The 13330-nt window shown below is 37.9% G+C and overlaps 1 protein-coding gene across 21 annotated transcripts in view; it reads right to left on the bottom strand.

Annotated features, from left to right (window-relative positions):
• Positions 1-2403: 2403 nt before the first annotated feature.
• The window catches only part of R3HDM1 (R3H domain containing 1), a 94678-nt gene continuing 83751 nt past the window's right edge, over positions 2404-13330 (bottom strand). For 20 of the 21 annotated variants that reach the window (XM_052792751.1, XM_052792750.1, XM_052792764.1 and 17 more), the window contains 5 exons: positions 11745-11914; positions 11377-11527; positions 9833-9915; positions 8938-9022; positions 2404-7938 (listed from right to left, as the gene is read on the bottom strand). In XM_052792751.1, coding sequence (XP_052648711.1) covers positions 7571-7938; positions 8938-9022; positions 9833-9915; positions 11377-11527; positions 11745-11914 — 857 coding nt within the window. In that variant the 3' untranslated portion in view covers positions 2404-7570. The remainder of the gene's footprint in view (positions 7939-8937; positions 9023-9832; positions 9916-11376; positions 11528-11744; positions 11915-13330) is intronic. The other variant, XM_052792757.1, reaches the window with a different exon arrangement.

The raw sequence follows: 13330 nt of genomic DNA, 5'->3' as shown, positions 1-13330 counted from the left end.
GGCTGAGGGGGGCCCCGGGGCCGCTTCAGGGAGAAAGGGGCCCACGCAGCTAGGGTGCGTCTCGTGTACCCCAGGGCCTGCGGTGAGGCGCTGTGAGGACAGGGTGGCCGCAGTTAACGCTGGCCCTACCATCCACCTTGGGAAAGTCAAGGGCGCGACAGAGGGGAAAAAGGATGGAGGAGGTACGTGTTTGACAGAAATCCATGCTAGATACGTTAAAAGCAGAGAGTGTGGCATGCACAGATCCTCCGTGAGTGGCAGGAGGTGAGGCCAGGACATCCTCCGTGTTCCCCAGTGAGCCAGGCTGTGTGAGGGACTGGGATGGCGCGGCGTTCACAGCACACAGCCTTAGTGGGGGCGCAGCCGGCAAATTTGGGCAGACAGTCTCCTTGATGGACGTTTCACAGTAATGAGGACAGGACAATTTCTTTCAAGTGCTCTGATGGTAACATTTTGGAAAAAATGCTGCACTTAAGTTTCATAGAAACACAATTAGGACTGGGACTACATATTCTGAGTAACTATTGCTGAGGCAGATACTGTGAAACATTTGAAGGCCAAAAAGTACAGAGTCTCTCTGCCTGGAAAGCTCTTCACTGTTGTACTTTGTGTAACCTGGAGTTTAATTAGAAAAGTCACTGGACAATGACGACTAAAAAACCTACACAGCTATAGTGGAAATAGGCAAATCAATGTTAATATACAAAAATTGTTTTACCTCTCTCAAGGTGCAGCATGTGGACAATGTGTCACAGTAATCCTGCTCACTGGGTAAGCTTTGCATACACGTGCTGTGCTTCTGCAAGTTTCTTAAAAGAAGTAACAGTCAGAACATTACAGCTTTTCTGCTGAGATGGTATTATTTTTTTGTATTTTCATTCTTCATGGTACAAAACGGATTTAAGAACGATGCCAAAGGTTGGATGGTATTAAGCGATAAATTTTTTGGAGATGAACAAAAAGACATCTCTGTTTTGCATGTGCATATAGTGGAAGAGGTTAGGTTGTAATGGGTGTTAGTATCTTAAGCTCTATGAAGAATTTGGATGTGTTGCACTAATTCTTGTGGCATTTCCAACAGCTGTAGTTTGCATTTATTGCATCTCACTTGAAACCCTAAATGGGAAGCCAAGTTGCATAAGAAGGGTGAGTGAAGTGTTGAACACGATATTTTTTGGAAATTATTTTGCAAATACAATTTCCAAAAATTTCTACACCACTTCAAGCAAGGAAGAAATTTTGTTTCAACATAAAAGCAGAAGGGCTTACTAATGACTGGATAGGTAACTTCTTGTGAGGGTGTACAATCTTTCACATCATCAGGAACTATTTTTATTACATTTTCAAATAATTACAATTTTAAAAGTATAATTTTCTAACTGTAGGGTCACCACCGAGTTGCTGCTGTAATTAATGAGAGCCCCTAGAGCAGGTGTTCCTAGGAGACAGCAGAGGTCTTCAATTGGTAGGCCCAGGCAAAAGGAAGGGTAACTAGTAAGTAGAAAGTTTTATTGGGAAATAAGAAAAAATAATTTGATAGCTGAAGCTTTACCCAGAATTCAGTTCCTTGCTGTGCCTGGCTAACTTAGGCAAATTTTATATATGTGTGTGTATTACATCTATTACTATTGTGGAAATGTCAACAAGTATGTTAAAATGAATACACAAAACCAAATTCAGCAATCAGTATGGGAAGCAATGCAAGACAGTCATTTACATTTTTAAGAGATTAATTTTTTCCACCAAAACCAGCACAGATCTACTTGGATTAAAAAGGAAAATATTTTTATTAGTGAATGACTTTTTTTAATTGCACTGTTTCTTCAATCAATGGTTCATTAACAAATCAAAGTATCAGTTTAAGCCAAATAAAAAGGCAACAAATTTGAGTAAACATGGGGAAAAGCTCTGGTGTATTTCCTAGTATGTATAAATCAATGTGATGATAGACTATCATAGCACACTAAATAATGCTCTTTCTTAGAGTAACTAATTTGGAAACCATAAGAAGTGCAAGACAGTGCTGCATACTAATCTCCCTAATTAACCCTTCAAAAGTTAAGATATTAGAAAGAAGCAGAATGCCAGTGTGTCCCCTCTCAAGTTCAAACCAAGGTCCTCTGTAAGTCAAGTGTGATGTGCAATATTTATTTTTTTCTTCTCTTTTTTTTTTTTTTTAAAAGTTAGCTGTCAAGTAATTGTGGGAACTCAAATATAACTGGTCACTTAGGGTTGAAGCTAGTCCCTATTGCAGCCAGCTTCTAGCATGCCTTCCACCTCTGTTGCACCTGCATCTGAAAAATTTCACTACTATCAGCATGGTGTATTTTCATCACTCTTTAGTCTAATTCAGATTTTCAGTTAACTGGGGCATGGGACCTGAATTAAGAATAAACCTCACTATTAAGCATTATCCACAGCAGCACAGTTTATTTTTATAATTTATACCAGTTTTAAAAGCATACAACTATCAGCAACATACAGATTTTCCTATACAGCTCTTTGGTTTACAGCACTAGTCTTATCTGACATTCAAGTTTCTCTTCAGAAGTGCAGAACAGTTCATTGCAGTTGCATGCATCCCATATAATGACTAGGCTCGTGTGCTTTACCAGTAAGACTGAAAAATGAAAAAAATCAGCAAACACTGAAGTGTTTGTGCCCTGGGCCAAATTTTAATGCTTCTTAATCATCTCTTAAGCAAGATCCACTTTCAACCTGACAAATTTTGACAAAACAGCAAACATTGCAAAATGTCAAGTAGTTACAAGCAAGATAAAAAAATCAACCTTGCTAATAAGGAGCTGCCAAACACAGTCAGGTCCAAACTCCAGCCCAACAAGCCCAGACACACAAGGCAGACATTGAACTAAAAGGAGGCTCATGAACATAATTGCATACATTTTCAAGTCAGACAAGAGGCAACTTCATTTACATTGGACCTTGCATCTGAAGTTTTCAGATGTGAATAGTGACTTTGGTCTCAGGTTCCAGAATAAGAGAACTTAAAGGGACTTAATTTTCAGAATGTTTTGGAAATTAGGCCCTTTTAAGGGTTCTGGTCTACACCCAAGAAATAAGGCTTCCAAAATGAAGTCATGTTGACATTGTGCACTCTTAAGTTTATGCTTGTTGACTTCAATAGCCAAAAATACCCAAACCCAAAACATCTGAAATGTTGATAGGAGCAGGACATGGAATAGAGGCAGCACGTCAACCTTCATGAAGACTGAGCTGTAGAAGCATTGAAGGGATTGAAATAAGTCCTTTTTCAGCTGGAAATACATAAAAATTCCAGCTACAGTTATTTTTCATGACCTGTAATGTAAAAGTGGTTTGATCAATTTTCTCCTAAACTTCATATAAACATTCTTTGCCTCAGGGCTAAATACAGGAAATTACAGCCCGCACCAGTTTCCTAGGGAAAAAATATGTCGTGGAGTTAAATAGATATTTATAAAAGAAGTTTTAATTATGACTCCCTTTCAGACATCCAAACAAGTTGGTACAAGATTAACTCAAAACAATAAACATGTCAAATGTGAAGCTTTAAGGCACAAATGAGTGTCATAGCGTGAGAATGTAACTATTTATGCTACCAGGAGAGGGAAGTGGATTGCGTTACTAGATAGGAAAAGTGTATAGAGCTATTTGAATCGTGCGAGACCAAAAAAATGGTCTTACTGTGAAAGGCATGTTGCGTATCGAAGTACCTTATTTGATTCATCAGGCTAAACACTTCTTGTGCTTTGACAAAACTGAACTCCCATCTATGTGCCGCTGTCCTGCACCACCCGGATCTTGAAACAAAATGCGTGTTCTACAAAAGGCCAGTAGGATTAGGAATGGTTGCAGCTAGAAACACCTAACCACTGCAGTCTTCAGTACATCTCAGTGCTAGATTTCCTTCTTTGTAGATGTTCTCCTACTTTTCTTTTTATGTCATTTTCTAAGTGTATGTGTGTGAGTGAAAGAAAAGGATTTCAGATTATAATAGGTTAAATTTGCTCAGGAAGGAGTCTGAGGTAAGATGCAAGATGCCTATTACCAACGTTTCACTTTATACCAATCCAGTCTTACGGAAACATGAGGCATGTGAGGCTGTAGTTTGGCAACCATGTGGAGGCTGTGAGTAGATTCTCAGGTGTGCTGTTATGATCTACCCGAATCCAACCTCAAGTCCGTGTGGTTTTGAGTGTTCCCAGACTATGGAGCTTAAATTTGTTTTCTTAATTTTGAGTTATCATCTTCACTGTAATATCAGAAATAACATAGAATCTGTTCACAGTTCAGGGATGCATTTTACGCAGTAATATAACTGTATTAATTAGAAATTAAAATCAAGAAATAGTAGCCTTTGGTGGAGTAGGTAATAGCCAGATTGGTTCAGCTTTTCTGGTTACTCTTCCAGTGCTTTTTCCTCAGCTTTAAAAGTTATATGGCATGTTCCCAACCAAATGAAATGTATTAAATTACTCCGATATAATTTAAGTCCTCACTTAATTCCTTTTGGCACTAGTTGCTTTAAAAATGGCTCTAATGTTAAATGACAGGAACCTCAAATACACTCAAGTACTAGAAAATTGCTTGAGAACGCTAGTTTTACATATGTCTGTTTCATGCCATAAAGTGCATTTATTTGCTTTCTAGAATGTGATCCAAATATATGGAACAAATGTAGTGCCAGGGGGTTTGTACACAGTCCCTAGGCTTGTGTATTTTAAGGAACCAAAAGGGACGGAAGTGTAAAAGCCAGGAAGGTACAAATGGTCTTGGTTACATGAGTTAACACTCTGTTCACTTACTGGAGACACTATGAAATAGCACAAAATCAGGAATGAACAAGACTAAAGCAGAAATATTTGAATTCTGTGCCTACTGTAGACATCGGAGCCCTCTGATGCTTCCAAAGTCCTGTTATCTGTGTGGTTCATATCAGCACGTCCAGATCAAAAAAATGTAACTGCCCTTGTTTAACACAGAGGAAAACATACTGGGAAAGGGTGACCAGCCTGTAGTAACTGTAGGCAAGTATCAGTGTCAGGATTAGAATGGAACTGGCTTATTACATGTTGTAATTTTTTCTTCTAGGGCAATTTGCACTCCAGTTAACAACTTACTTGATAAGAATTAAGTATTTGCTGGGCCTTGTTCCTATTCAGTGTATCCCTCCCCTCCTTTTGTTTGGATTGCTTGTGTTCTCCATGCTTACCTCTCTCATTACTTTTCCTTCTCTGGTTATTATGGGGAAAGTTTATTTAACGAAGCAAGTCATGCAGCATCCTTTGGAAATGGTTTGATTTGATGTTAGATTTAGGTTTTGGGTCGTTCAGAATAGATGGAAGCTCTCAGCTATTGATTACTCTTCTACATCTATGAAAAATCTTATCCTGGAATGTGTTAGCCACAGGAGGCAGCTGCCTCTCCGGGCTGTGACACCTGTCATTACAGACCTTTAATCTGTTAACTACTTTTACAGGATTAAAACCATAATCTTAAAACAAGCACTGGAATCGGCAAGAGGCAGTGACGGAACTTGTGTGTTAATCATGTTATCTCTGTGCTATTCAGAGGGGAATATTATAATCTGCATAAGCTCGTGTTCTTAATCATCTTTGGTTTTGGGTGCAATAAACTACAACAATCCAACTGGAGGAGGAAAAAATATATCCCCTCATTCAAGCAGCATATTCAGTCAAGTAGTAGTGTAAGAACTTGAATGCCAAGTACCATCCTTTTAGAAAAGCAAACAGAGATAATTATATTTGTCTTTTGGCTAGGGCTTTGAAGCTGAACATTTTCCCCTCTGTTTTAGGGGAACATCTGAGTGTTAAGTTTACCTTTAGTCATGTAAATACCTGTTGTTGCAGCATTTTGCAGAATCAAGTCCCATATACCTGATTTATTAGGCTACATTATTCCCAGACAGGTCAGTTTTCTTCCAAGTACTTCGACTGATCACATGAAGGATTTAAGAATTGACTGTGCATAGGACTGTTCTTGCCACTTCACATGTTTATGCGTGGTTGCTCAGGGATAGGATTTTTTGTATATAAGATGAAAGTTAATGCTGGTTTAGGCACCTAAATTCTTTACTTTTCCTCTGTAAAATATGTTCTTAAACATAACCTTTACCTTGAGTTTCCACTTACGGAAGTTACAAACGCATCTCTTGCGAAGCGACAGCCTTAGGAAGGGAACAAGTAGTTGCTCGTCTGCACAGTGAATCAGTGCCTGTGCTAAAAATAAAATACCAGCAGCAGTCCCTTATGGTGTCTGATCAATTTCTCTCTCTTTTTACTTATATAGGGAAACATTAAAAAACAATGAAGGGCAGGATAACATAAATGCTTCAAGAAGAGGAACAGCAATAGTGGTTCTTTGAGAAGTTCTAGTATTTGTGTTATGTTTAAGTTCTTTTCTCACATTTGAAGGTATCTAAACCATTAATATATGTTCATCCAGGTTTCAGAAGACTCCTAGAAGTTTAAACAAGTGCACTGAAAGTTTGTGTTTGTAAACATTTATTTTCTTGAACTGAAAAAGGCTTGCATCAGCACACATTGTACAGCCTTGCAAATTACACAAATTGAAAAAAGTTTGTTTCATTTATGTGCAATGAATCTTTAATGTCCAGTGAGCATCTGCAAATGATGAAAACTTAAACCATTAAAAAGGTTTCCAGCACTTATCAAACACAATTATCTTAGCGTGAAAAGGAAGAGAAAGAGATCCATACTGGTGGGAACACAATTAAAGTGCAAACATTTTGTCACCTGTGAAGATACATTTTAGTCTCTTCACGCTTTTGCTGAAAAGAAGAAATATTAAAATGTGATTCAGTGAACATTCTTTGTAACCTATTCATATTTCCCTTTAAATAATTATTAAACTTGTTGGATCAGAAGCGAATCCTTCAAGGGTACAACCTACTCATAATTTCTTTTGACATTGCTTGAATGAATCTCGAAAGAAAATTACCATCTAAGGAGTTAGTTACTAAAATTATGTTTTGTTTTTTTTTTTCCTCAAAAAAAAAAAACCCCAAACCAAACACAAGGGACAAAGAACAAGTTAACTTGAAGATTTGGGGTAGTTTGCTAGAAAATGAGTGTAATTCCTTGAAAATGGTTCTCTTTTCCCCTCTACCAATCCTCAGGTTCCTGCCTTGGAATGGACAGCTGTGTGCTGGCTGTGAAAAGGGATTATAAAATACAAATCTGAATATGGATTTTTATGAACGTTTGCTGTACAATAGAACTTTGGATCTGATACAAGAATTCAAAAATATAAAACAAAACTACTATAAAAGTAGGGGGCATTTCAACAGCATTCCTTGTAGAAAGCTGCCTGTCTCAAAGATGATTCCTTGCTATTGTCTGGGATTAACTCTGTATATTTTTTCTTCATCTTGCTGGATCACTGGGTTATTTAGTCTTCAGTGGCTAATGTCATATGACAAAACATCCCAGGAGTCTCTGTGAAGAGAACAGAAACTCCATAACATCAAGCCAATTGAGGAGAGGAGGACACGGAAGTAGTAAAGGCTGAGTGTCCACTGATGTAACTGCTACTGAGAACTAGCCCTTTCCAGAACATGAAAGTCGTAGTGCTTCTTGCTTGTTCTCAGCCTGAACTTGTTCACTGAGGTACTACTTTGTTTCTTCAACGCATTCTGAGCAGCTGACATTGTAGGGAACGTAGCTAGAACTGTGTAAGTGGAAGCCAAGTCACTAGGTTTGGATGGCTCAGTGTTCACACTACTGTCTCCGCTGCCACAGTAACGACGATGGTGCTGCTGCTGTGTTTGTAGACACTGCGAATCCCTTAGCCACCGAATCTTGGCACCAACTTTTAAAAGTTCTCCAAATAGTTTTTCTGCTTCCATACGAGTTATGCCTTCTGGCAGTTCAGTAATTTCTAGAACTTTTCCCACAACTGAAACAAGAAGAACATTGAATCTAAATTGGTCATTGTCCTTAATGATACAACAAACACAATGGAAAATGAGTTATTTCATACTTGTATCTCCAGTTGGCTGATAGCAAATACACAGGCATTCCATTTCTGGTATTCTAGAGAGCCTTTTGCTTTTACATTTAGCACTGCTTACAGCTACAAGCGTACAAACAAAAGCTGAGAATACAAAGAGGGCCCTCAAGAGAGGAGGAAAAATAATAAAATAATCAACACCTAATTTTGCAGCAGGTTTGAGAACTCACTATAGCATCTCACTGGCTTTGCCTGTTAACTCTTCACACATCACCGTGCTAAAAAACTAGTTTCTCTTCTCTCAAAAAATCCTCTCCAGTAAATAGAAAAAGCTGATTTATCTGTAACTGTCTGCAAAGATTTGATAGTAGGTAACACTTGCAACAAAAATTCTTTCTGGTAAAGATATAGAGATAGATGATACTAGGTTTTATTTGGATGACATCTTTACTAACTCCAAGGAGCTAATCTGTAGATCTCTTAATATGTGCTTACTTCTATTAGAAGGAAGGGGGGGGGGGGGGGTCAGGGAAAGGCGGCAGCACAAACTAATTTGTAGTTTATGTTTGATTTCACATTTCATGCAAGTAAAAGGAAGCAGGGGTATGTATATTTATTATAACAATATTTAGTGTAACGATCTAATAGAACTTATGTCCAGTAAACTGACAAACTTGCTTTTCCTTTTAGTACTGTCCAATCCTGATCTTCTCTGGTCTTTTCTCCAGCCTTCAAAACTACGCTTTTCTCATTTAACCCCCCTCTTCTCCTCTCTCTAAATCAAGTCTTCCTCTCCATCCTTATGTTTCCAGTGTTTACCATGTCCATTTCTGTCCAATTACTCTTCATTCTGGCCCTTTCTCGCCTTTGCTTTTCTTGTTACATTCCCAGCCCATCACCATAATTCATTTTTCTGGAGGACTTTGTCAACCAGCAATTCTATACCTGGTTCTCCTGCACCAAGATCTGCTGAGGCAGCCTTCTTTGCTGGTTTCTTTCCCCTGTTTCCATGTCTGTTTCCAGGCTGACACTGGAAAGATTGACATAAATGATGTACTTTAATGACAACGCACCAGTGTCTTAACATTTCTAGTTCAGTGAAAGATGGTACAGAGGAATATCTGGAAAAGAACCCGTGCTACCATGGTACAGAAAAGATTTTCATGTCCAATTTTAGCCTTGGAGTTTAGCAATCTTGCAGTCAGGCACATTCAATCCTTGGCTTCAGAAGAAAGGGAGGAGATGATGAAAAAAATCACCTTAAATCTTCTTGGAAGAACATCCCCCCCCACCCCCACTACCCCAATCCATCACATCTTCTGGCTGATCTCAGGTAGAACTGAGCGAGGTAGGGGGTCTGTGTGTCTGTCCCAAAAATTAAATAGATGGCAAAACTTTTTAGCTTTGCTAACACTAATATTCTAGTTTTGTTTTTCTTGTAAGAAACAAACCTGCTCCTTGCTTAGAAATACCCACATGTATTTCCTTTTTTTTTTTTTTTGAAATTGTTATTCAAATAAAATAAAATCCTTTTAGCAAACGTTCTCTCTGTGGTTTTTGGAACTGCTAGTGAATTGCTTAAAAAAAAAAAATCCATAACCTACACTGTGCCTAAAGCTAAATTTCAGGAAAATGTTCCTCACTTTTTTTTTTTTTTTAATACAACAAGAACAAGAACAATGGGAAGTATCAACACAGAATAAAACCATTGTTGGAAAGCAAGCACCTTCCACTCATTTACTTGTCTAATGCAATAACATATTCCCCTATTCATGGTGGTTATAATGGTAGTCCTGAGTTGTTTTTTTCAGTGTTGCCAGGAGATTGTTCTTTTTAATACCTGTTGGCTTGTTACTTGTCCACGTAATAAAGATGGTGGATTGTATTGCAGGGGTTGGCCAAGCAGTGGGTATCTGGCATCTCCTTAAAGAGAAAGGTAATTAGAAGGGTTTTTCTGTTGTATGAAATCTTCTGCTAAGTTCCTCTTATGATGTATACCTTAACATGAAGAGAAAGCATATAACTATGCACAAAGTAGTGTATTTGGCTAGGCTAACAAAATAAGATTTGGCACGATTAAATAAATGTCAGTCAGTCAGAGACTGATCACAAGGTGAAAAGGTACAAGCTTTCTTGCATTTAAGGATTACACTGAAAAACACACTGAAAGTTTTTCTTCATTGCAGTCTTATCTAAAATCCTCTCATTTCAAAATGAGCTTAAGGCTAAAGCTCCTGTCAGTGTACTAATTTAATCATTTTCATGGTTATATCCCTGATTAGCGCCAGGTACATCTTCACATTCATACTTGGTCCAAGGATCCACAAAGATAATGGAATATAAGTTTTCAGTAATCACAGAAGATTAAGAAAATGGAGAGGTATACTTTACAACAGGCAACCTGGAATTTTTACAACATTGGAATACAACACAATGACAAAGATTATGCAGCAGGTAAGACTACGACAAAGACAAGAAAATAAGGTTGTCTTTATCAATAAGGAAGACATACAGAATTCTCTTCAAGTTTTGTTTTAAAGTAAACTTCCTGTAAAATAGACCCATTAATTCTAAGTTTGGGAACTGTACCAGGATATCTTTGCTCACTGACAGAGAGTTTTTTTATCGTTTGGTTTTTAAATGTTACCAACTATCACATCTTGGTGAAAACTCCCTATTTTCTGTTTTTCTGTTAACATGGCAGCAGAGAACTGAAATTCTTCTAGAAGGAATTTTTTTCTGTCCTTGGGTGGGTACTACCCGAAATACTAATTGAAGTAGCAACAGTATTGGCTAGAGGCTCTAGTCCCGTCACGCTAGTTTTTCTACAAAGGAAGGGAGAATTCTCGCTTAGGCAGTGGTTTGATGCAGTGCATCATCAATAAGTGAGTTTGGCAGAACATTCATCTCAACATCGCATTTCTATATCCTTTCCCCCAAAAGATAATAGGCCCACCTAGTGTATTAAGATCAGCTAGTCCCACATTATTGATTTTATCTTTGTAGCTCTAAAATTACATCCTTTGTGACAGTGTGTGTCGAGTTCTTGATTATAGTTAAAACTTGAAGCTGAATTATATAAAACATTTTATTAATATTTTGAATGCTGAAATGGGGAGTTTCACATATGAGAAAGCTAGTGGGTTTTACAGAAGCTCTCACAATAGCAAGATGAAAAGCTTTTGAGAATACGGGGGACGGTATTGGTGCAGAGAGATAAGGTGAAATTTTACATGATGCCTGAGTGGGTAATTTTGATGATCCTGCTTCAGTAGCATTACTACTAAAGTGAGCCCCAGTTTGTCAGAAAATCCTCATATAACTTGTATTTAAAAACACTTAAATTAGAAAACATACACGCATTTTAGTGAACTAAAAATATACCTTGTCCAGGGACAAAAGGTCTAGAAAACTGGGACACGATAGAAAGAGGTGTTAATGTGGGACGGATGTTCTTCATGTTTGATAGCTGAGCTGGTGCTGGTGATTGGGCCGGTGAGGTGACAGGACTACCTAGTTGAGGACTATGCTGCAACTGGAATAAACAATAAGTTAGTGTTTTAAAAGGTACCTAGTTGAACAAGCTGAACAACCTACAGTATCCAAAGACTGAAGGAAAGTTAAAATAGCTATACTGAGTATTATCAGAGCAGATTTCTATTCCCCAAAAAGAACTGTTGAAAAAAAACATGCAGAGATGCAATTTATGCAAATTTTAAGTCATCCTGGAAAACAAAACAAAAACCTCATACCTGCGCAGCACTGTCTAAAGTGCTAAGTTCTGTGGACTTCTGCCCCCTTTGATGATCACAGTAATACTTATTCTGTTTCCACTGTGGAGGTGAATGGTTCCGAGGCTGAGGATTGTTAGGTATATTTAGCTGCATCATTACTACTCCTCCACCTGGTGGTGGTGCTACCGCTACAAGACAAGAAATCAGTAGGCTACAGTTAGTTCGTCATACATTTCAATGTTCATTCTAGCAGAACAGACATGAATTAAAAAGGGAAATAACGTAATGAATGTTTTACTAAATAAGCTGCTGAATTCTAGAAAGCTAGAGCAGTACAATTACATTTCCACTATCAGATAAATCTGCAATAGTTCACTTAGAGAGGGCTTCCCAGAACTAGAAAAGATAGTAGAACCACTGAAACTCATTATTGAGAATATTTTTGAAAGAAATCATTCTATTTTATATCAGTTGAAAGTATTCAGCATTCACTGTAGTTACTGTCAGTGCAATGTGTTGAAGAAGATATGGTATTGAGCAAAAACATGCTTTATTTAAAAATAGAAGTTATCTAGTTAGTTTTACATGATATACAGCAACACGGACTCAAAATGTTTTCTCTGGTATGATGGCATACATCAGAAAGACCTGGAATCAATCTTTAGTCTGAGGCAAAATTACCCCCATTTATAAGTTCTATATAGGAACATTTTTCTGGGCAGAGACTGCAAATTGATCCCCACATCCTGTACCACTTGGCTGCTGCGGCAGCTACAGAAATGCCAAAGTTGGTGGAGAACAGCTGAGAAGTGAGTTCCGTGAGGTTTCGCATGAGAAGTTGTGACGACAGCCTGCCCAAGAGAGAAGCTGTCTTCCCTCTTTGACTGGCTCTGTCCCAGGTATTTGTATAGCATCCTGTTTACTTGGAAATGGTTGTTTGACATTTCCTTCTCTGCTCTACCCACCGTTCACAGCATTTCTCAGAAACCACAATTAAAACACATGGTTTAAACACCATTTAATCATCCACCTTTTAAGAGGGAGTCTACAATCTTCTCAGCTTACTACCTGCATCACAGCGTCAGCTAGGAGCAGTCAGATACAGATCATAAAATGCCTTCATCTTGTATTTTTTAAAATGGGCTTTTGTTTTCACTGCCCCTGGGGTCCACAAAAAGAAACAGACTCCTTTGAAAAGCAAACCAAACTGTAGAATAATGAACTCAGAATATTAAAACTATATTAGCTTTTGTAAATTGTATTCTGAAATATTTACTATATTGATATTTATAGAAATAAATGAAGTAATATTAGCAACGTTTTCACATCTATACTTTCTGTTTAATGGCAAGCAGTTCTACCCATGTGTTACAGATTGAAATGGAAGCATCAAGACATCTGGCCAACTTTAGCAAAGGATATAAATTTAAGAGTCCCTGCTCTGTCCCTAAGGGCCACACTGCGAATATTTCCATTTCACTGCGCCGCAAAATAAAACGTTACTCTATTTATGAATATCTACTACATAATCAGAATAATATATAACACAATAGTTTCCAAGTGGCAAAGCCATAAACTGATGTAATCCCTATATGTACACCTGA

This window comes from Harpia harpyja, chromosome 7 (genome assembly GCF_026419915.1).
Source record: "Harpia harpyja isolate bHarHar1 chromosome 7, bHarHar1 primary haplotype, whole genome shotgun sequence".
Taxonomy (NCBI): Eukaryota; Metazoa; Chordata; class Aves; order Accipitriformes; family Accipitridae; genus Harpia; species Harpia harpyja.
The sequence above is the reverse complement of the archived record's forward strand: the minus strand, read 5'-3'. Positions and strand labels throughout refer to the sequence as shown.